Source organism: Carcharhinus amblyrhynchos, chromosome 18 (genome assembly GCF_965287045.1).
Source record: "Carcharhinus amblyrhynchos chromosome 18, sCarAmb.v2.hapA, whole genome shotgun sequence".
Classification (NCBI taxonomy): Eukaryota; Metazoa; Chordata; class Chondrichthyes; order Carcharhiniformes; family Carcharhinidae; genus Carcharhinus; species Carcharhinus amblyrhynchos.
The window spans coordinates 38,238,485-38,262,736 of NC_137341.1; the positions used below are offsets into that span (position 1 = coordinate 38,238,485).

The 24,252-nt window shown below is 40.3% G+C and overlaps 1 protein-coding gene across 1 annotated transcript in view; it reads left to right on the forward strand.

Annotated features, from left to right (window-relative positions):
- sun1b (Sad1 and UNC84 domain containing 1b) overlaps positions 1-12,091 on the forward strand; it is a 56,151-nt gene extending 44,060 nt beyond the window's left edge. The window contains exons 19-23 of the mRNA XM_080206841.1: positions 812-896; positions 3,716-3,831; positions 10,001-10,168; positions 10,595-10,687; positions 11,236-12,091. Coding sequence (XP_080062967.1) covers positions 812-896; positions 3,716-3,831; positions 10,001-10,168; positions 10,595-10,687; positions 11,236-11,352 — 579 coding nt within the window. The 3' untranslated portion in view covers positions 11,353-12,091. The remainder of the gene's footprint in view (positions 1-811; positions 897-3,715; positions 3,832-10,000; positions 10,169-10,594; positions 10,688-11,235) is intronic.
- Positions 12,092-24,252: the final 12,161 nt, after the last annotated feature.

The window sequence follows — 24,252 nt, forward strand, 5'->3', positions numbered from 1 at the left end:
CATTTTGCAAATCTTGTAACCGTAATACACACTACCCAATTTTTGGTAAGTTACTGCTATGTCAGAGATTTTTATGTTGGACACTATTTGAATTTAAGATATTAGCATTACGGCTTGTTTGTGTGTAATTACTAACAAAACTCTGTTGAGCTGTCATTGTGTTTTTGTGCTGGAGAAGTTTATTTAAAATTTACTTGTGCCATAATACATTATTTAGAAAGTTATAATCATGCCGGTCCATGGTGGTTAAATGCGTGTCATTGTGCACTTGAAATATTTTGACTGCTTCTTGAGATATTTCCCTCTGACCTTTTCCAAGAGTTGTTAAGTACTAGAGGGGGTGGATGCTTTCGTATCTACAGTGCTGGACCGCTTATCGGATATCCCAAAATCTGGAAGGACCTGAAAACTGGGTCCTGTGCTGTAAACTACAGTGGTACAAAACTACAGCATTGTGCTGATCTCCTGCTCTTTGAGTGCAGGTTTAACGGCAGAATCTGGTCTGGTCTACCATTCCTTCCTTTGCCTATCCCAAATGGGTTCAACTTGGTGGCAATATCAGCCCAGTTCTATTCTCTTTTCCACCTTCCACCACAGCATCCTACAAACATAAGACCCAAAATCCTTATATCAGTCCACATCTTGTCTGAGCTTCTTGGATATGGGGTCCAGTGCCTCTAGTTCAATGTACTTTACTTGTGTCCATCATTAATATGTCTAAGAATGAGTATAACTCTAGAAGTATGCAATTTTTCAGCCTTTAAGTTTTTAATTTTTATTTCCTATCGTGTCTTGCTTACTCGCTGTCCAGCAAGTGCATGTAATCGTGGACAATGCTTTGAAACTGTACAGTGAAGATAAAACTGGAATGGTGGATTTTGCTTTGGAATCGGGAGGTAAGTAGCTGCAGCGGGTTTGGGGAAAAAAATACAAAAGCATACAAATTCATATGAACAAAAATCTATATTAACATACCTAATATTGACCTTGTGTGGGAGCGAGAGCAAGACCTGTGAGAAGTCGGGTATAAATGGTTTGACCTGCTTTCATTTTCCATTTTCTGTGCAATGTTTCACTTTGTTTTGAGTTAAGAGAACTGGTGATTTGTATGTTTCTCCAATGCAAATGAATTTTTAATCAACGTTGGAGAAGATAGTGGGTGTTATAGAAATTTGCACTCTTGATTAAATAAATATAGTTTGCTTCCAATAAATCTTGAAGCACTGATCTGGCTGCTCTACCTCTTATCTGTCTTTGCAAGGGATTTTTTATTTGAAGCATGCAGCAATCCATTTCCTCCCATAGTGAAAAGATGCGTGGGTTAGGTTGATTGGCTGTGCTAAATTGACTCTTTATGTCAAGGGATTAGCAGGGGTAAATATGCAGACTCGATGCACTGAATGGCCGCCTCCTGCACTGTAGGGAATCTATTTACTGGATTGTGGTATGCTAGCAAACCTTGTTACATATATTTTCCACATGATTACTTATAATTAATTGTTCAGTGCATCTGAATATGCAAATCAAAAAGTCAGATCTATTCTTTATAACAACATCGTGGTTTCTGGATGCAGAGCTGAGTTCTGTATCTGATATGCTTAAGTCTCTGACCATGTCCTGAACAGCAGGTTTTACAGTTACACTAAGGTACTGGATGAGTTATTTCCATCGAATTGCATGCCAGAATTTTTGACAGTTGCCTAATAATAGCCCACATCTCTTTCAAAATCCAGCTTTCCAGGTAAGACAAACAGCACTTCCCACTAAATTCAGTACAGATTATAGTTGTATCCAGAAATTTCTCATTATAGAAATCCATGCAGTTCACATTTTCTGGGCGTGTACACACTTTCCAACAAATAAACTATTAAAACAATGTACAAAGGCTCAAAGTGGCAGGACCCGTTTGCATGATTGTCACCCACTTAAAGATTAGATCATTTTCTTCTGATTGAAGGAATTAACAGCATAATGAAACAATTCTGCTCAATAAATGTTTGTCAAGGTATACAATCTTTGAAATTGAAGCCAGTAAATCCATAAACGTTTATGACTGACTCCTTGGATAAACCTTGCTGTGCTTCTGCAGAGATTTAAGTCAGGCAAAGGATTAAACTGCTTGTTGTGGTTTGAGGTTTTATATTGATTAGGAACCCTTTTGGAAAAGTGATCTATTAGCAAAAGAAATTGATGCATCACTTGGATTCCATTCAATCTCCACGACCATAGAAACTTGCTATGAAACCAAATGATTTGTCATCAGCTGTAACTCAATCAATCTGGTAATTTGACCAGTGCAGAGGATGGGATATGCGCATTGCGAAAGAGACCAGGTTGCATATATAGTGTTCCTTACTCTATTTTAGAGAAGTTCCAATCATAAATAGCCACAGCAGCAATACATTTGGAAGGTTGCAGGTATTTCCTGCAGTGCCACCTAACATGTCACGCTGCTGCATGACACCTGTGCAGCAGGTGTAACTTCCTAAGTGATACATTCAGATCTCTCTTTCAAATTTGAATGTTTTGAATAGGGACTCCATGATTCTGAACAGCTACAAATAAATGAGTTCAACAGGAAGTGGAAGTAGCTGCAAATACATTTAGCTGAGAACTTGCTGAAATGTCCACTCTGTTGGGGACTGATATATTTGGAAGTGATTGAACTAGTAACTTTATTCGAGTCAGTAACTTGGCAATCGTATGATAGGGATGCCTGAGCATGTTGTACAATAAATGTGTTTACTATTTTGCTAACTGGCAGTGTGCCTTAGTCCTGCATCATGTGATCAGATTATAGATGACCTGACTATCATCTGTTCAGAAGATATTTTAATATGATGTCCATTTAAAAATCAAATTGGAATAGAGCTTAATCTGAATGGGCAAAAATTGGTAGCATCAGATTGACTGTGCATTAAATGCAGCACCTTGTATTTAATTCCACTGACTAATGGAACTGAACATAATAGATGGATGACCTTGTACCAACCATTTTCAACTGAAGTGAATTTCAATCCCAGTTAATGAACCATAAAAATCCTACTATCTGCTCTTAAAGCACCTGAATAGACAAACACAAAAATGTAGGTGTTTATTCAGATCCAGTCACCTGTAACTTAAATGGTCTTCAAAAACGAATAGCCAATAAGCCAGGCAAGTAAATTATCTTGAACATAAGAAATATAAATTTGTGTCCTGGGTATGAACTAACATCTCATGTCCTTATTTTGATGCCGACTAACTTGTAGCATGTTTCCAGTACAAGTCAGGGGTGATATACTTTTATACTTCAGGAAGGCAAGGCATTTTAGGTGTTCATTTTTAAAAAGACAAAAGCTGTCCTTTTTGTAACCATGGTGCATTTCCCTTCAACAACCCCATTACAGCCTCTAACGTGGTTCATCACATCTCCAACGCCTCTTTATTGTTCAAATCTGAAGGCGTGTGTTGGGTTCCTCCCATTTCCCTGATCACTACCAGCAATGATTTTGAGTTGCCCTTTTATGCCTTTACATTGCATCCTCCAAGGATCATTCTCCTAACTGTCCTCTGATGTCTTCACAACATGCTCAGTGTCCTGTTGGCCCAATTGAGATCTTCAATGCTTCTTAGACAAGCAATAGTTAGGGTCGGGTGAACTCAAATCCTTCCCAAAAATCACTTGCACTATAGAGTTCTCCATCTCTTACTGCATCTGTCTTTGTATTTTCAGGAGGCAGCATCTTGAGTACTCGTTGTTCGGAAACTTATGAGACTGCAACAGCTGTGATGAGCCTTTTTGGAATTCCACTTTGGTATTTCTCTCAGTCTCCTAGAGTGGTGATTCAGGTAGGTAGATTGGAAAATAATTTACAAGTTTTCTTTGTAATAATTTGAAATGCATATCCGTGACATTATTACAGCATGTTTAGACGAATAGGGTAAATGACCTTCAACAGAAAGCTATGTAAGCACAAGTGTTAAATGTAGATAGTACAAAATAAAGGAGTTGGAGAAGGCTTGAGTGGAACATAACCACCTTCCAGTGTGGCTGAATGAGTTGCTTCTGTGCTGCAAATTGTATATAATGCTCATAAATGAGATCTTGCCTCAGTTGATCAACGGCAGACTTAGAAACATGAAAGGGCTCCTAATGTGTACATGCATGAGACTAAAGTGCTATATCTAGTATTTCTTTAACTCCTTTATTCACATTGTGTCTTTTAAAATGATTTCAGAAAAATGAAAAACCATTGTCTGCCAGGAATTTTGATTTTGTGCCCGTTTAATCTTGTGTAGCTTTCCTTTTAAGAAACATCATTTTTCAGGATCCCTTGCAAAACACTGGGGAAAAAAAATTGTGCTAATTCAGAATGACTAAAACAAAACAATTCTGGCTCTTAAAATACTAATGACTATCTATACTGAATCCAATTGAACCATAAATCAGTTAGTAGCAAGGCTTATTTTTGTAGGAACATGAGCAAAATTGATCCAGTCAATATTGTAATAAACCTTTCTGCTCCAAAGGAAAATGTCTTTCGAACACATGCATTTTCTCTCTAATTGGTCTGAGTTTTTTGTATTGGTGATTCTTTTCACTTCAAGATAATTTACTGCCAAAACTAATCGTTGATACAGATATCAATCCGTTTGTTTACTCGACAGTGTGACAGTTTCTTGGTTAAAGCCATTTCATTTTGTGGCAATTGAAAAGGTTTTTTGAGAGTTTATTTTCGGATCAAAGACCACTAATGCCATTGATAGGAAGTGAGTTGACTGGATCAGCAGTGCCAGAACCAAGCTTGCTCTTCAGTTAATAACTTGCCATTCGTATCATTACATAACTTATAGCATAGAAACAGGTCCTTCAGACTAAATGGTTCAAGCAGTATTAATGTTCCAAACAAACCTATCATAGTCTTCATCTGTACCTGTCTGTATATCACTTGTTTCCTTTCTCCCTCATGTGTTCATCTATCTTCTCCTTAAATTCTGCATTCTCTTGTTTCCTTCTCCATGAATGCTATGTCTTGTCTGTACAACATGCAGGAAACAATACTTTTCATTGTAAATACATGTGACAATAATAAATCAAATCAAAAATGCATCTATTCTTGGCATCTCTAAATACATTCACAATTATTAGGCAGAGGTATTTTAATAAAACCCTCCCTGCTGACTGCACTGAGTGCAGATCTAATCAAAGGGCATTACCAATCCAGGTTCACAGAAAACTTTAATATCTGTTTCCAAATGTCTGCCTGAAATTTGTCCTGAACATCACCTAAGAAACAGGGGCAGGATAGAACATTAAGATTTCTCTCCAGCCTGCTCCACCGTTAATAATGATTAAGGCTGATTGGTTCAACTCCTCTTTCACACCCACTCCTCATATCCCATGATTCCCTGAGACCAAAAATCTGACCTATTTCAGTTATAAAAATGTTCAACATTGAACATCCACAACCCTCTGTAGTAGAGGATTCCAAAGATTCATGTCACATTAGAGAAATTTCTCCTCATCTCAGTCCTAAATGATTGACCCCTTTACCTTGATACTGTGCCTGAAGTTTTAGATTCCCCAACCGGGGGAAAGAACCACTGTGCCTGTCCTGTCAAGATCTCTCAGTATCTTGTATGTTTCAATGAGATCATCTATCGTCCTTCGAGAAACCCAATTTACTCAACATCTAATGAAACAACTGCTCTGTGTAAGGAAGTGTGAATGGTAAATATGCATTCAAAAATATCTTGGGGGGCTTTACTTTGCTCTGTGATCCTTTACTTACCTGGGTTTTCTCTCTCTCTCTCATTTTTTCATACACACAATCTCTTAGTCATTTAAATCTTATTATGATTAATTACTCCCTATTAACGATCATCCTCAAACAAGCAGCATCCTCTTCTGCACAATATTTGTATAGTTGTTCCCCCTGGTGGCAGAACTCATGAACATCTTTCAGTTTTATTTTCTCCACAGCCTGAGATGGTTTTTAAATTATGCTTTTTACATGTAGCTCTGCACAGTGGGGTAATGGGATTCTGCAAACTGGAGAGGTGTGATTTTGACAACAGCATTATCAGGAAAATATATTAAAGCCCACTTGCACATTGCAAATCCTCAGATTTTTCTTTGATTCTGTGAAACCAGGATTCTTCCAAGTGTATCATTGTTGAATGTGGTTTGCCAGGAAAATCCCAACTAGGATTCCCCAGTGTAGGTCAGGCAGTGATGTGGCAGAAGAATGCTAATGCTAATCCATTGCCACCCAAGGTGGGCTTAAATAACTCGAATCTAGTCACTGACCAGGCTGTTGCTTGACTGTGTGCACATGCTAAATGTGCTCGATGCATATTGTAATGATTTTAATGCCACAATGAAGGAACTAATGTGTGCATGCTGGATTATCACCAACATGCTCTAATTAATATAAAAGCAAAATATTGCGGATGCTGTAATCAAACAAAACAAAATTGGAAAATCTCAGCAGGTCTGGCAGCCTCTGTGGGGAGAGAATAGTATCGACGTTCTGGGTCTAGATGACCCTTTGTCAGAGCTGGGAGCAAAGAGAATCAGCAGAAATTTATACTATGAAAGGGTGGGGAGGATGGGGGATGGTGGGTGGGATGGGACAAGGCAATGTAAATGAGGGTACTGAAGGTTGAGAAGGTTCTAAAAGTGTCCATTAAGTGATCAGAATGTATGAATGGCAGAACAGAAGTACAGATGGTCAGGGGGCTGCCTGGGAATTATGGCAGTTGCTCTTAAAAGTGAGAAAGAAGGATGTTAAAAGGAATGAATGAGATGAAACAAAACAAAATAAATGGAAATAGGGCGAAGGTGGAGGAGAGAGTTCATGCTGTGAAATTGTTGAACTCAGTATTCAGTCCAGAAGGCTGTAAAGTGCCCAACCGGAAGATGAGGTGCTGTTCCTCTAGTTTGCATTGGAGTTCGCTAGAGCATTGCAAAAGGCCAAGGATGGACATGTGGGCAGGAGAGCAGGATGGTGTCTGGAAATGGCAAGCGACAGGATGTTCTGGGTCCTGCTTGCAGATGGATTGAAAATGTTCAGCAAAGCAGTCACCCAGTCTGCATTTGGCCTCCGATGTAGAGTAGATCGCATTGGGAGCAGTGAATGCAATAGACCAACTCTCATTATAAGCTGATATCTTTCTGCAGCTCCTTTGTTTAATGTTTACTTAAAGGAATAATGATTAGTTTCAACTATATGTGTGTGTGTGTCTCTGTGGCGGAGAAGTGAGCGTTCTTGCCTCTCCTCCGAAATGCAATATTTTGGTTTCATGTTCCACACCACATATTGAGCACAAAAATCAAGGCTGATTGCGGACATTGTCTTTCAGATGAAACATCTGGACCAAGATCCATCTATCTGCATAGGTATATGTAAAGATCCTGTGGCAATATTTTGAAGAGCAGGGTGTTATCCCCACTCATCGTGAATATTTATTTATTTTTTGGCCAGCATTTATAGCCCTTGGAGAGCAGTTGAAATTGCTGTGGCTCTGGAGTCACATGCAGACTAGACCATGTAAGGATGGCATATTTTATTCCCTAACGGACATTGGTGAACCGGATGGGTTTTTCCAACAATTGTTTCATGTTTGTTGATAGATTCTTAATTCCAAATAATTTTAATTCAACTTCCACCACCTGCCATGATGGGATTCAGATCTTGGTCCCCAGAAGATTAACTGAGTTTGTGCATTAATAGTCTAGCGATAATACCACTAGGCCATCACCTTTCCATAGTTAATATCAAGGATGCTAACAAAAACAAAAGTGCTGGAAAGTCTCAGCAAGTCTGACAGCATCTGTGGAGAGAGAATAGAGTCGATGTTTCGAATCCAGATGACCCTTCAAGGTGCAACGTTGGCTGTATTTTCTTTCCACTGATGCTGTCAGATCTGCTGAGATTTCCCAGCATTTTCTGTTTTTGTTTAAATTCCAACATCTGCTGTATTTTGCACTTATCATTGCCACTGGGGGGTGGGGGGGGAAGGGTGTATGTGTTTAAAAAGTATAATCTAATCACTGAAAAGGCTGTTGCTTAACTCCTAACTGCACACGCTAAATAAATAGATCATGACCAGATTATCTGGCCATTACCACAGTTCTGTTTGTGGAAGTTTGCTTTGTTTCTTAAAAAAAACTGCAAAGTACTTAATTTAATTGTAAAACACTTGAGACACCTGGTAGTTGTGAAAAGCACTAGTCTGCTTAAATTCTTGGATTCACCTTTCAGATGGTGCATCATAGCCATAGTTTGAAAACTGTAGCAGCACAATCTTGTGGATTGTCTTTGCTTCTCTATTCCCTTCCGAACATACAGATTCATTCCCAATGTCCTGAACAGCATCCGAATTGATTAGTGCTTCATACCTAACATGGCAAAGCTTTTGTGCCTGACTGTACGAGTTATGTATCAGAAATGCTTTGCAAAGCAATTTGCTGCAATTCCTGTTTGAATTTTCTCAATGTACAGAATTTCTACATATAAATATGGCAATTTAATTTTAAGTACTTTTACTCAAGACGGTTGGATGGTATGTTTTAGCCCATTCGTGACTTTTTTCTTCTTGTGCGACATGTGATAATTCTAAAGATTGTACAAGGTGACTTGTGCCATTTTAAATGGATTGTGTATTTCACCTCCACCTCAATCCTAAATGTTGTTAAATCTGAATGCTTACAATATCATCTGTTTCCTGTTTAGCAGTCTAGAATTGCTGGCTAGAGGCAGCTTGGGAATAAGCATTTTGTGTAGTGATCTTCTGACTGTGATGTAGAATTCAGCTCCAAGGATATGGCAAAGAAACAGCAATCACTATCCTTACTAAATTTCTCCTCCTCATTCTGCCTCCATTTTTCTTCCCACTTAACCCTCCTGTGCTAGACACTCAACTTTTAAATCTAGGCAGAGACCATCAATGGTCTATTTGTGCAGGACTTGTAGTCTAGTCTAACCCATTCCTGTCCTGGTCCAAAATAAATAGCACATTTTCCAGCTGGGGCAATTGCATAGCAGTTGGGAGAATTGGCTAAACATTCCATCAGCACCTGGGCGAAGAGCCCAGTTGTACTGTCTCCATTGCAGTCACAAATGAGATTGCTTAACTTGACATGGAGGTGCGACTTTCATAGAATCGTAGAAACCCTTCAGTGCAGAAAGAGACCATTCGGTCCATTGAGTCTGCATCGACCATAATCCCACCCAGGCCCTATCTCTATATCCCTACATATTTACCTGCTAATCCCTCGAACCTACACATCCCAGGGCATGAAGGGGCAATTTATCATGGCCAATTAACCTAACTAGCACATCTTTAGACTGTGTCCTGGTCTGGATGTCTCCATGTCTCCGTATTTCACACATGATGGCTTTACCTCCTGAGCCATCTGGAGGACAGCTGTCTCCATTCATAAATGCCCTGGGAGTGGAATTTTTATGATGTTGGACAAAAGAAATGTTCTGCAAAGCAATTTGTCAGACTGGTTGTGTAACAGGACTCTGCAACCAACCATTCTGAAACATAAAACTGATTTAACAAGGAGTGACTTGAGACAGAACACTCTGATATAGTAAGCTATCTCCCTACAGGGTAATTTGGATTATGGCCACTTATCATTTTCTGTTACAAAAACAGATTCACTCAAACTGAATGAAATGTTGTGGAGTTTGACTTATGCTGAGGTTTTTGCAGGACTACAGGGAAAAGGCAGGGGAATGGCACAAGGTGTATTGCTCCTTCAGAGGGTCAACACAGATGACGGATGAATTACAGCCTCGTGTGCTGTGTAACCGCTGCTGTGTATCCAATCTATAATTCCATGAGATGAAGTGATGGAACATTACAGAATTCACAATACTTGTGTCAAAACCTAGGACCTGAAAGCTGAAAAATTGAAGAAATTGAAAATCTAAAGTTTGCAGTAGTTTTGAAGGGACCTGAGAGTGGAATGTTTATAATGCTTCTTATTCCTGTTCTCTTGCAGCCAGATGTTTATCCTGGAAACTGCTGGGCATTCAAAGGATCCCAGGGGTATCTGGTTATTCGCCTTTCTGTGGAGATCTATCCTTCTGCTTTCACTCTAGAACATATACCAAAGTCTCTTTCACCAGCAGGCAATATCAGCAGTGCACCAAAGGACTTCAGTGTTTATGTAAGTATTAGCAAATGATGGTTGGGGAATAAGGGGATGGAAAGCATTAATCTGCTGAGGTGACCTTGGTCTCGTTCTACATCCACTCATGAAGAGTGACCAAGCATTCCTAGGGTTAGATCTGCCTTTTGCTTTTAAGTGGCTTAGAAACCATACATTCCTAGAGTATTAAATCAAAATGCTGGAAACCTGACATAAAAACCAAGTGCTGGAAAGAGTCAGGTTTGGCAGCATCTGTGGAGAGAAAACTAGTTAGTGTTTCGAGTCAAAAGTGACTGGAATCAATTTGAAAGGTAGTTCCTCTCCTCATTTAGAAGGTTCTTTTTAAGAAAGAAAAGTTGCACACGCCTTGATAGCATTTTAAGAGGCTTTTTATATATTGCATTTTCTGAGTGACACAAAACTGTCTTGTACATTCTTGTTCAGGGCCTTGATGATGAATACCAAGAAGAAGGCACAATTTTTGGAAAGTACACATATAATCAAGATGGAGAGGCGATACAGACTTTCCTTGTCAGAGTAAGTTGGTTCCAAATTTTGCTGCTTTAAATCTTTTCATATTTTTAGAAGCTAATTCAGATTTTTGTAAGGTAGCTTTGCAGTTGCATTTTATGCTCAATTGATGAGTTATCTCAATGCCTTGGTGTTTGAAAACTGTAGCTGGAATATTGTCGGTCATTGGGAATATTTGTATCCTGTTCCAGTGCTGGCTGACAGTTACAGAACATTGTTTTGATACAGATGTAATGTCAAGAGCTGATTAGATAACTGCTTGCAAGATTAATTTGGTTTGTTTTTAAAGTCTTCAGCTATCTTGGCCCTAAGAACTGGAATTCCCTGCTCTAAACTACCACCCTGACAGAGTTTTTGGTCAATTGTCCTAATAACTCATCATGTGGCTCAGTGACCGTGACCATTTCAGCGAAATGCCTTGGAATTTTTCTGCATTAAAGATGCTATGTAAACACGATGCGTGAAATAATTTGAGGAATGCAACTCTGTCAGATAATTGTTTGAGTATATAATTTTTCCTTTTTTCGTTCTACCCTCCCCTCTACAAATCATAGGAGGAAAGTTTGAAGAGCTATCAAGTAGTTGAACTCCGAATATTCTCCAACTGGGGTCACCCAGAGTACACATGTCTTTATCGGTTCAGAGTGCATGGAAACCCTAGGAAGCAATGAAACGTGGACTGCACTAATATTGTATAAATTGTAAATACTGGAAAAACTGGGAATAATTCTGGACACTGGAATTTGTTCTTGGGAACTGTGGCATGAATAACGTGTACTGCTGAATCGCCTATTATCAGATGCTTTAAGAACACTGCCAGCTGAACGGTTAATGGCTTTGTCATCTTTTTAGAGAATGTTTGTCTTGTTTTTATTTTGGTGAATGTCTGGTGTGTTTGCTTAGCACAACAGGAATATCGAATGCCTTTCCATTTGGAGAATGTGGAAAGAAATTGATGTACAGAGTATTTTATTGGACATTGGATAATGTTTATTTGTATATTGCACAACAGTCCTTGTATTTGTAAAGAGAATACTTCAAAATATAAACTTATATTAACCAATATAATCCATATATTTAACTATTGACATTAAACCTGTGGCCTATGTAGAAATACTTGGAATATAAAATACACTCATGTTACCAGCTATGATATGAAACGAAGTGTATTTCCTCCTGTAAAGCAAATTTAGAGATTTTGGGGAAGGGACTTTGTGAATAACTATTTATTTTTCAAGAGCAACATAGGACTTTGTGCAATGTATTTTTGTAATTTTTTTCACACTGTCTTGAAGTGTTTTTATTTCCTTGGCTGTCGCTGAATTGACAATGCTGTTCAGATGTTTAAATAAAGAATTTAATTTTTTGAGAGGCTGCATGTAATTGAGACATAATAAAGGGTAAACTTCCTTTTGTGTAATATTTGTATTTAGATGAGATGCGTTTCCGATGGTTGCAACTTTTTAGATGCTGCACTGTTAAATTGAGGTCCAGTTTCAGGATGAACTGATCAGTAAATAGCATGAGTTAGGATCTGGAATATACCAGGGTAGGCTGGTGGAAGCAGATTCAAACAGAATTTCAAAAAGAAATTGGATATGTACTTCAGGGGAAAATTGCAAGGTTAAGAGGAAAGAGCTGGGAAGGGGGAACTAATTGGATAACTTTCGAGTGCCAGTACAGCACAATGAGTTGAATGATGTCTGCTGCATCATCCTGCGATTGCTGAGTTATTTTCTGACCCATTGTGCACAAAGGTTTGAGGTTCAGGAGAAAACAGTGAGCGCATATTTCTGGGATCAAAATATCCATCAGAGATGGCACTCTGTTTTTAAGATTCATGCAATCAGGCAGAATGGAGTCATATAGCACAAATGGTATAGAGGCACAAAAAAAATGTGTATGTTATGGGGTTCTTGGGGATATAATGACTATCTGGCCTTTTTTTAAAAAATATTTTTCACATCTTGGGATGATGAAACTTAAAAGGCTAAGTACTCATGATGACCAAAGTGTGTAGTGACTGTAGCAATTGGTTAGCTCTCTATTGGTAAATGCAGAGTGGATAATAGCAGTGATCACACTACAATCTGTTTCTATGATGAAATCTTACTATTGCAAACCTGTAGTACCAACGTATTATCGAATTCTTCAATTTATAAAAAAAAACTTTCACCTCATTCTTGAGGTATGATTCCATGAGTACTGGCAGTCACCTGGTAGCCCAGCTAAGTGCCATTTAGGAGGAGCTGACATGGTTATTCTTTAGGGCAGAGAAGGGCAGGTTTATGAGAGTTATTCAAAATTAAGGGTTTTTGAGTGTGAATAAGGAGAAACTGGTTCCACGTGTAGAATCAGCAAGTAACCAGAGGGCGCATGTCAAAGATGCGCAAAAAAATCAGAGATGAGTTTCACTTAACTGTTTATGATCCAGAATGCACCACATGAGGGGATGGCAGAAGCAGGTTAGGTAACTTGCAAGAGGCAATTGTATATTTAGAGGAAAAACTGCAAGGCTGTGTTGTGGGTGGAATGTGCGGCTAATTGGATGGGGAGAATTGGAGACTGGCCTCCTCTGCTATAAAATTCTGTATCATTGAGAATGGGGATAGGGGCTGTGGCCATTTAAGCACAAATGAGACGTAGCTTTGACATTTTGAACAACCTGCACAGTCTGGGATCTAATCCAGCACTGTCTTGTCTAGTTTATTGCTATACCAGATGAAATCTTGCACCGTCAATCAATTTTAATCATGGTTTTAAACTAATTGTTCAATGCTAAAACCAAGTCGATGGATCGACAGTTACCTTGGGATTTATACGTTCCTATGTTTCTGAAACATTTTTAATCGAAATTTAATTTTTACAGCAGCTCCTGTGAAGAAATTGCTTTATTAAAATACATGCTCTACACTTTTACAGAACTTCACTTGGACCTGATTAAAGGTTGGAGACTCAAGTTTTGACTAGTTACGTTTTGTCGCATATTGTTTGAATTGTGACATTACTGAACTTTGCTATCCATTTTACTGTGTGACTTGCAGATGTTAGGATAGCTAGTTCACTTCAACAAACATCCTTAAGATTTGTACAAGAATATGCAAAGTTACAAAGCTATTAATTGCAAAAGTTCTCACTGGTGAGATGCATTCAGAAGTGCAGATGAGATTTACCAGAATGTTGCTTGGGTAGGAGAGTTCTAGCAGTGAAGAGAGATTGGATAGTTTGTGGTTGTTTTCCATGGAGCATAGGAGACTGAGATGGAAATGATTGAGATGTATAAAATTAAGATGGGCATAGATAGAGTAGACAAGCGATGTTGCCTCTTGTTGGAGGGATCAATGACCAGGGAGGCATAAATTTAAAGTAAGTGGCAGGAGGTTTAGAGGGGATATGAAGAAAAACTTTTTCATCTAAAGGATGATGGGAGTCTGGAACTCGCTGTCTGAAAGGGTGGTGGAGGCAGAGACCCTCATAACATTTAAGTGCTGGAAAATGGGATTAGAATAGGTGTCTCTCTTGCTCACCCCCTTTTGCCCCCCACCCCCCCCCCTTGCCCCTTTTCACCCATTCCGTTCCCCTGCTCCAGTTTGAGTGAGAGAGCAGTGTTCTGATGTAATGGTGAAAAGTTGGTGCTCCTGTTGGAGAGGGAATGGACTAGCTGACTTCTGCAAGTTCTGCAGCATGCTTGTCAGATCTTCATGGAAGGAAAAAGTCTTCTGATGTGAGATGAAGCATTTGGGTATTTCCTATTTTGGAATCCACCATGCCCCTCCATGTTATGTTGGGGAGATGCCACACATAGCAGCAGACAAGACATCCTGTCCACACATGTCTCCAAGTTTTTTTGGGATGATGTGTTTGGTGAGCAGCTCTTTCTCCAATTTTAAATCTGGCTAGTGCAAGTCTAAGGTCACTTGTGTCCTCTAGCAGTTGGTGAAAGTTGACAGCCGGAATAATTCAGGAGACTGAAATAAAAAGAAGTGCTGGAAATACTCAGTAGGACTGGCACCAGTTGTAGAGACTTAACGTTTTGAGTCCAGATAGTCCAAAGAAATCATACTATTCTCAAGACATTAACTCCGTTTCTCTTTCCACAGATGCTGCCAGACTTGTTGAGATTTTCCAGCATTCTTCATTTCAGACCTCAAGCATCCACAGTATTTTGCTTTTAATTCTGGAGTCTTTTTGGATGCAACCAGCATATTTGGGATAACTGTTACCTAAGAAAAAGTGCAGTGAAAATGTGCAGTTGACAGTCTTGTAAACAATCTTTGTAGAACTGGCTGCTGTTTTCGACCCTGTTGAGCCCTCTCTTTAGTGGTTATTACCTGTTGCAATGAACCTGGACTCTTGCATATAGCACCTACTGGACTGGGAGCACACAAGAAACTTTGTGTATATTCCATAAGAACCCAATGCAGAAGGGAAAAATTGGTGGAAAAATAGCAATGCTGTGTGCTGGAATAATCTTTAGTCAGGCTGAATGCCAAAGCTTTGTGTTGAAATTTAACAGCCTGCAAAATGTTCAAAAATGGTTCAAGGTGCAACTGTTGCCTCAATTTCTGTTCCTGTTCTGTAATTTTTTTCATTTTTTTAAATAAAAGTTTTGAAAGAAATACTTCATTTTTATTAAATTACTTGGTCTTTCCACGTGTCGGAATTTGAGCTACTTTTGGCATAATTCAATGTAACATCGTTCTCCAACTTGCTTTTATAGGCAGTCGAGTTTGTACCAATGCAATTTGATTTTGGCTTCATATCGATGCAAACTTAGTTCAAAGTTGATGAACTGCAAGACTGGCCCAGCAGACAGCAGCCAAACAAGCTTGCTGTTTTTTCAGGAAGTAAACTTTGCAGAGAGATTCTGTTGCCACGCAGTAGTGCTGCAACATCATTCTTTGCTGGGGCCTCCCAGCGGGGAGCTGGTTTGATATCCTCATCTTCAGGCTATCCAATCAATTTAAAGGGCTTTAACAGAGTCCAAAAAAGTTGTTTTTAAAAAAAAACGTTTTTCTTGCATCAAGCAAATTAGATTAAGGCAAGATTTGCAGTCCTAATTGCACTCCCACTAATTAAATTAATCACTCTATACTGGTGAGATTCTATTGTGAATGAGGCCTGTGATTTTTCAAGTAGAACACATTCTTCTGATCTGTCAGATTCAGCTGCTATCTACACCAAACGTTTGGGTGGATGGGATATGACCTGATTTTTTAAAAAAATTTGCTTTATGTATTGCTCATGTATTGTTTCTTGCATACTATACAGACAAAGCATACAGTACATAGAGAAGGAAAGAATGCAGAATGTCATCTAAGTCATAGCTAGGGTGAAGCACAGAACCAGAATGAAAGAATTAGAGTATGCTGGCTACAAGTTTGCAAGAAATTGCCATGCTCCAGCGCCATCTTGAGTTTGGTTTTCAATGTGCATATTCATATTCAGAATACGATGGAAAATGATGTGGAAGGCCAACTATGAAATCTGAGATGTGTGTATCTAACTACAGTCTATTTTAGTAAACGCCAAATTTCTTTGTACAATCACCATATTTAAAAGATTATTGATGGCCAGACACATGCTTGGGAAAACAGGAATTAAATCTCCTGGGAATATTTCTTTTGAACTTCTTTCTCCCAGGGACTTATTCTATTTATTCTGGTTGAGTCAGCTAATGTCACTGCTAAAAGTGGCATGGTGGTTAGCACAGCTGCCTCTCCGCGCCAAGGATCCAGGTTTTGCACATTCTCCTCGGGTCTGCATAGATTGCCTCCCAGTTTAAAGACGTGTGGGTTAGGTGGTTTGACCACAGTAAATTGCCCTTGGTGTCAGGGGACCAGCAGGATAACTAGGGTTACAAGGATACAGTCTGGGTGGGACTCTTTGGTGAAAGTTTGATGGGCCGAATGGCCTCCTTCTGCATTATACAGATTTTATGATCACTTAGTTTCCACGCTAGCCAAATACACTACTCAACCTTGTCTTGGTTAGGCTTGAGGAGACCTCCACCCAAGTAATTAAAGCATCACAGTGACTGGCCTAGAACTTCCAGTCAGCTGCAATTCTGGACACATTGCCCACAATGATATTACTAACTCAAAACTACTGCCCATTCCTTTGGTTTTAGCTGACAGAAATGGGCAGGAAAGTGATGCCGGTCGAGTCCCAGAAAGCAGAGTGGAGTTGGGAGCAGAGGACATCCCCCGCCCCCCTTTAGAGCAGTAACTGACACATTCAGTTATTTTTGAAAGTTTTTTAATGAATAAATGTGGGTTAGTGAATGCGTAGTCAGGTAGGTGGGGTATTTAGGGTCTGATCGTGGGTAGGAGTAGTCAGGTCAAGCAGTAGTAGGGTAGGATCTGTTCAGGTGCTAGAAGAGCACTCTGGTCTGGTTGGTGGGTGTATTTGGGTGATCAGGTGGCAGGAGGTTATGAGTAATCAATGAGTTGGGGAGGGTAGTCAGGTTGGGTCTGGGAGTGAGGGAAGTTACTCAGCTGCGAGACCAATTTTTGAATAATATTTCTTAGGTAAGTGTGCAGATAAGTCTGCTGTATCTGGCACAAGTAATACACAATCCCTTGACATCTTTAATAACCAGAACTCTATCGAGCTCCGTCTTCAATGTACTCAATGACTCAGCCTTCACAACCCTCTGTGGTAGAGAATTCCAAAGATTTATCAGCCTTGATTGAAAAAAATCCTCAATGCGGTGTTAAATTTTCTGTTCTTTATTCTGACAGTGTTCTCCTGGTTCTCCACACCACATCCTCCCACCTAGAGAAACATCCTGTGTTGGGGAAAAGGTGCAAAAGTCTGAGGTCATGTACCAGCCGACTCCAGAACAGTTTTTTCCCAGCTGCTATCAGACTTTTGTACAGACCTACCTCATTAAGTTGATCTTTCTTTACACCCTAGAACTGTAATACTAGGTTCTGCAGCTTCTCCTTTACTACTTTATGTACGGTATGCTTTGTATTATGTGTAAGAAACAATACTTTTCACTATGAATATATGTGACATCAAAAAACTCTTGTAACAATTTTGTAAGCTTCAATAAAGTCTGCATTGTATATAGTGATCTTATTGTTATTATTTACACTTAAAAATTTCAGTGAAAACGTTTTCATTCCTTGTTTGGCTGAAGGTGGAAGAAGATGATGCTTTATGGCACTAACAGTTTCTTTGTCCTTCTCTCGCAGCGCAGACAAATATAAGATCATATGACATAGGAGCAGAATTAGGCCACTTAGCCCATTGAGTCTGCTCCAACATTCAATCATGACTGATTTTTTTTTCCTCTCATCCCCATTCTCCCGCCTTTTCCCCATAATCCCTGGTCCCCTTATTAATCAAGAATCTATCTACCTCTGTCTTAAAGACACTCAATTACCTGGTCTCCACAGCCTTCTGCAGCAAAGAGTTCCACAGATTCACCATTCTCTGGCTGAAGAAATTCCTCCTTATCTCTCAAAGGATCGTCCATTTAGCCTGAAGTTGTGCCCTTTGGTTCTAGTTTTTCCTAGTAGTGGAAATTTCCTCTCCATGTCCATCCTATCCAAGCCTCACAAGATCCTGCAAGTTTCAATAAGATCCTGCCATCATTTCTAAACTCTGAGTACAGACCCAGAGTCCTCAACCATTCCTCATACGACAAGCTCTTCAGTCCAGGAATCATTCTTCTGAACCTCCTCTGGACTCTTTCTAAGGCCAGCTCATCTTTCTTTAGATATGGGGCCCAAAACTGCTCACAATACTCCAAATGGGGTCTGACCAGAGCGTTATACAGCCTCAGAAGTACATCCCTGCTCTGTATTCTAGCCCTCTCGACATGAATGCTAACATTGCATTCGACTTCCTAACTGCCGACTGAACCTGCACGTTAACATTGAGAATCTTGAACAATGACTCCCAAGTCCCTTTGTGTTTCTGATTTCCTAGGTATTTTCCCATTTATACCTCCATTCCTCCTTCCAAAGTGTATAACCTCACACTTTTCCACATTGTATTCTATTTGTCACTTCTTTGCCCAATCTCCTAACCTGTCCAAGTCCTTCTACAGCCCCTCTGCTTCCCGTCTCTCTACGTACCTTTGTATTATCTGCAAACTTGGCAACAGTGCCTTCAGATGCTTACTCCAAATCATTAATGTGTATTGTGAAAAGTTGTGGTCCCAGCACTGACCCCTGAGCCACATCACTAGTAATGGACTGCCATCTTGAGAAAGACCCCTTTATCCCCACTCTCTGCCTTCTGCCAGTCAATCAATCCTCTATCCAGGCCAGAATCTTACCCTTAACACCATGGGCATCTAATTTATTTAAGTCTCCTGTATGGCACCTCGTCAAAGGCCTTCTGGAAATCTAAATAAATTGCATTCACTCTCCTTTATCTAACTTTGTTGTTACCTCCTCAAAGAATGCTAACAGATTTGTCAGACGTGACCTCCCCTTGACAAAGCCATGCTGACTCAATCCTACTTTATCATGCACTGCCAAGTACTCTGCAATCTCACCTTTAATAATAGACTGTCAAATCTTGCCAATGACCAAAGTCAAGCTAACCTGACTTACCTTCAAGCAGAATCTTGTTTTGTGTGTCCCTATAAAGAATGTTTTTTCTTCACTTCTTCAAACGGTACAGTACATGGAATCTCATGTCCTGATGGAAAGTGAGGCTGTACATTAGGACAAAAACATATGAATCTGTTGAAGACTTCATAGTCTTATAGAGCTTGGGCTATGTGTCTTTATGAAACACTGATATGGTTGCCCCACTAATGTTAAGTTCACAGCTAATGAGAGAATGGATACGTCTAATAGAGATCCAGGATTTAATTTCATTTATTTTGTCATGTATTAGTATACAGTGAAAAGTATTTTTACTTGCGCAGTATACAGGCAAAGTGTACCGTTCGTTGAGAAGGAAACGAGAGATTCAGAATGTAATAAGAACATAAGAAATAGGAGCAGGAGTAGGCCATCTAGCCCTTCGAGCCTGCCCCGCCATTCAATAAGATCATGGCTGATCTGTCGTGGCTCAGTTCCACTTTCCCGCCCTCTCCCCATAACCCTTAATCCCCTCTCTTATCAAGAACCCATCAACCCGCTTCTTAAAAATATTTAGCGAGGCAGCCTCCACCACTTCAACGGGCAGAGAATTCCAGAGATTCACCACCCTTTGAGTGAAGAAGTTCCTCCTCAACTCCGTTCTAAACCGCCTCCCCTTTATCTTGAGGCTGTGCCCCCTAGTCCTACTGTCTTTTTTGAGCGGGAAGAGTCTCTCCACCTCTATCCTATCCATCCCATTCATCATCTTATACGTCTCAATGAGATCTCCCCTCATTCTTCTAAACTCTAACGAGTACAAGCCTAGTTTATTCAGCCTCTCCTCATAGCTCAATCCCCTCAACATAGCTCAATCCCCTCAACTCCGATATCAGCCTAGTAAACCTCCTCTGCACTCCCTCCACGGCCAAAATATCCTTGCGCAGGTGCGGCGCCCAAAAACTGCACACAGTACTCCAGCTGCGGCCTCACCAATGCCCTATACAGCTGCAGCAAGACCTCCCTACTTTTATATTCAATCCCCCTCGCTATGAAGGCCAGCATCCCATTCGCCTTCCTGACCACCTGCTGCACCTGCAAGCTAGGTTTTTGCGACTCATGCACAAGGACCCCGAGGTCCCTCTGCACCGTCGCCTGCTGCAGTTTTTCGCCACGTAAGTAATAGTCCTTCCTACCATTCTTCCTACCAAAGTGGACCACCTCACACTTGCCAACATTAAATTCCATTTGCCATTTCCTGGCCCATTCGCCCAGCCTATCTAGATCCTTCTGCAGACTCTCCACACCCTCCGCACAATTTGCCTTTCCCCCAATCTTGGTGTCATCAGCAAATTTCGACACCCTGCACTCGGTTCCCTCCTCCAGATCATCTATATAAATGGTAAATAGCTGAGGCCCCAGCACCGACCCCTGGGGCACCCCACTAGTTACCAACCGCCAATCCGAATAGCACCCGTTGACCCCCACTCTCTGCCTCCTATTTGACAACCAATCCTCTATCCACGCTAACACCCTACCCCCAACTCCATGTCCCCTGACCTTCTGCAATAACCTCTTGTGAGGTACCTTGTCAAACGCCTTCTGAAAATCCAGAAAGACCACATCCACCGGCTCTCCTCTATCCACTGCCCTAGACACATCCTCATAGAACTCCAGTAAATTTGTCAGACACGACTTCCCTTTAATGAAACCGTGTTGCGTCTGCCCTATCAAGCAATTCCCTTCAAGATGCCTCGCAATTTCCTCCTTAATGACGGATTCTAACATTTTACCTACCACAGACGTTAAACTAACCGGCCTATAATTCCCCACCTTTTGCCTGGCACCCTTCTTAAACAACGGCGTAACATTAGCCGTTTTCCAATCTTCCGGCACTTCCCCGGAATCCAGCGACGTCTGGAAAATAACCACCAAGGCATCCACTATAACCTCCGCCATTTCTTTCAGAACCCTCGGATGCATTCCATCTGGTCCTGGGGACTTGTCCACAATCAGCCCCTCCAGTCTGTCGAGCACCACCTCTCTAGTAACAGTAATGTCATTAAGACCCTCCAGTCCTACCACCTTTCCATCGCTAACACCCGGCAAATTATTCACGTCCTCCTCCGTGAAGACAGAAACAAAAACAAAAACAAAAACAAAGTCATAGTTAGGGTATAGAGAAAGATTAACTTAGTGTGAGGTAGGTCCATTCAAAAGCCTGACAGCAGCAAGGAAGAAGCTGTTCTTGAGTCGATTGGTACATGAGCTCAGACTTTTGTATCTTTTTCCCCAACTGAAGAAGATGGAAGAGAGAATGTCCGAGTGCATGGAGTCCGTAATTATGCTGGCTGCTTTGTCGAGGCAGTGAGAAATGTGGACAGTCAATGGATGGAAGACTGGCTTGCATGGTGGATTGGGCTACAGTCATGACCTTTTGTAGTTTCTTGTAGTCTTGGACTGAGCAGGAGCCATACCAAGCTGTGATACAACCAGAAAGAATGCTTTCAATGGTGCATCTGTAAAAGTTGGTGAGAGTCGTAACTGACATGCCAAATTTCCTTAGTCTTCTGAGCAAGTAAAGGCTTTGGTGGGCTTTCCTAACTAAAGTGTTGGCATGGGGCCGGGGGGGGGGGGGGGGGGCAGGTTTCAGCCATCTGACCCCTGCCACAATCAACACTGCCATTGTTTACTGATCTGAGGTTAGAAGCCACTGTTACATAAAAGTTTTAATGGTGGTTGTTCACAACTGCTTGTGATAATTTTTTCCCTGTACCTTTCTTTGCCAAAAGTTAAGTAGACACTGTCTGGGAGGGCTGTTGACTCTGAGTTTCAGTAAATTTCCAGTCAATAGAAGATGTAAATTCACAAATGGTTTCAGATTATGAATGTCTCCACGCATGGTCATTTACAACTTAAGATCTTGCTGGAAACATGTTCAAACATGGGTTAATCCTTTATCTGTACAGAAATCGCAGGTCACCAGACCACTGGTGACCATCTTGCGCAGCACTCTGACCCTTTTTGAAAGTCAATTTTCAAAAGTTGGCATTTGAAGTGCGTAGCTTGAAGGTGAGGAATATGACATCCTAGCAGGCATGACATGAAAGCTGAAACCTCAAAAACAACCTTGATTTAAAAGTCTATAACATAAACATTCATGTGAATTGTTAATGAAATTGCATGGAATGACAATTGTTTTAGGCTGTTCAAGTGCTTTACTTCCTAAATGTTTCCAAGGCTATTGGTTTCTGGCTGAGTCCCTGTGGATTACACCCTTCTCCATCACCAGTAAACATCTGTCCCAATGTGCACTAGACACTGGAGCCATATTTGCTTATGCACCTTGCTGCACTGTTTCACATAGTTGAGTGGTTCAGAGTCTGGAATAAAGTTAAGTAAAGTTTGTTTAATAAAAACTTCCTAATGGGTGAACTGAATCACACCAGAGTGAAACATCTTAGGCTCACACTAATGGGGTCTAGTCTAATTTCACACTATACCTTGGAGTTTCTGATTTGCTCCCTAGCAACAGCCAGTCTGCAGTGCAGTAGGACAGAAAGGATCATCCTCTTGCAATCAGAATAGAACTCTATCTGAACAACTAGTCGATCCAGGCAGTGAGACAGAGGGCTAATTTGTCTTCCTCTACAAGATTCCTCTCCATAAGAACTTGGCCACAGAGACTTTTGTCTTCAGAGAACCAAAGATAGGAACTCAGCGGACCTGCAAAACTTCCCACCTGAAATGATTTCATCCACATGATTTACTACTTGTATTCATTTTTGTTAATAACCAAAACATATGCTTTGTTTCCTCAACTGCTGCCTAGATTCTATCTTTACTTGCGTACGTCTGTGTCCATGAGCGAATGAATGTGTTTTTTTGCATTTACATTTTGGGATGTTGTGTGAATGAATATCATATTTCAGATTTAAACCTACCTGAAAGCCTGCTTCATGTTGATTACTGAAAATCGCAACACAAAAATGCGTAAAACAATCCCTCTAAAACACATATCACTGCAGGCAATCGAGAGAAGAAGAAGAAACAGGAAGAGTTGTCATATCACCTCCCCATTTTTAAAATTATTGGTTAGCAATTTTTATGTTGACAAAGGAAAGCTGGCATCTTTTGCAGCCACTGTATGTCCCAAAGCGCTTTCTGGCCAATGGAGTAATTTTGAAGTTTAGTCAGTGTTGTAATCAGCAACGATTTTGTGCCTGGCAAGCTCCCACAAATAACAATGTGCTAATGACCAGTGATCAGTTTGATGATGGTTGAGGGACAAATACTGGCAGGACACAGGAAATAATAACTCCTCTGCTTCTTTTCTGAAATAGTATCTTTTACATCTGCCTGAGATAATAGATTTAATGACTTATCTGAAAAACTGTACTTCCAACAGTGCACTACACCCTCCACTGAAGTGGTAGTGTTGATTTTGATGCTCAGCACTGTGGAGTGGGTAGGCTAAGAACTAAAAGGTGCTGTCTCAGCAACTTTAGGAAAGAATAAAATTGGAGACGAAAGAAGTGACTTTTTGAACAACTTAAAGGAATAAGTGTACTGCAAATAAATTGCATGCACCAAGATAATGTCATAGCCTTCTAGCCTCAATACTCAAGTTTAACAATTTCTGACTATAAACTCTGGCCCCACATTTGGCTCCTTTTCTTTACGAGTGTTGATTTTAATTTTTTTTTTGCTTTTGGACCTTAGCTGTTCATTATTCTACCTTTCACATTTCCTGCAGACCCATCTTGTATTTCTTTACCTTTCTAATTTTAAAATTTTATTTAGAGATTTTTATAGATTTTTATTTAGAGATTATTATATACACGTTAAAGTCCATGGAATTCTCTTCCCTAGGGTACATTGGAGACTAGTTATTGAATTTGTTTAAATCAGAGTTAGATAGATTGTTGACAGACAAAGCAGGCAGGGGTTATGGGAAGCAGATGGCAAAGTGGAGTTGAGGTTAAACTCAGATCTTACTGAATGGCAGAGCAGGCTCAAAAGGCT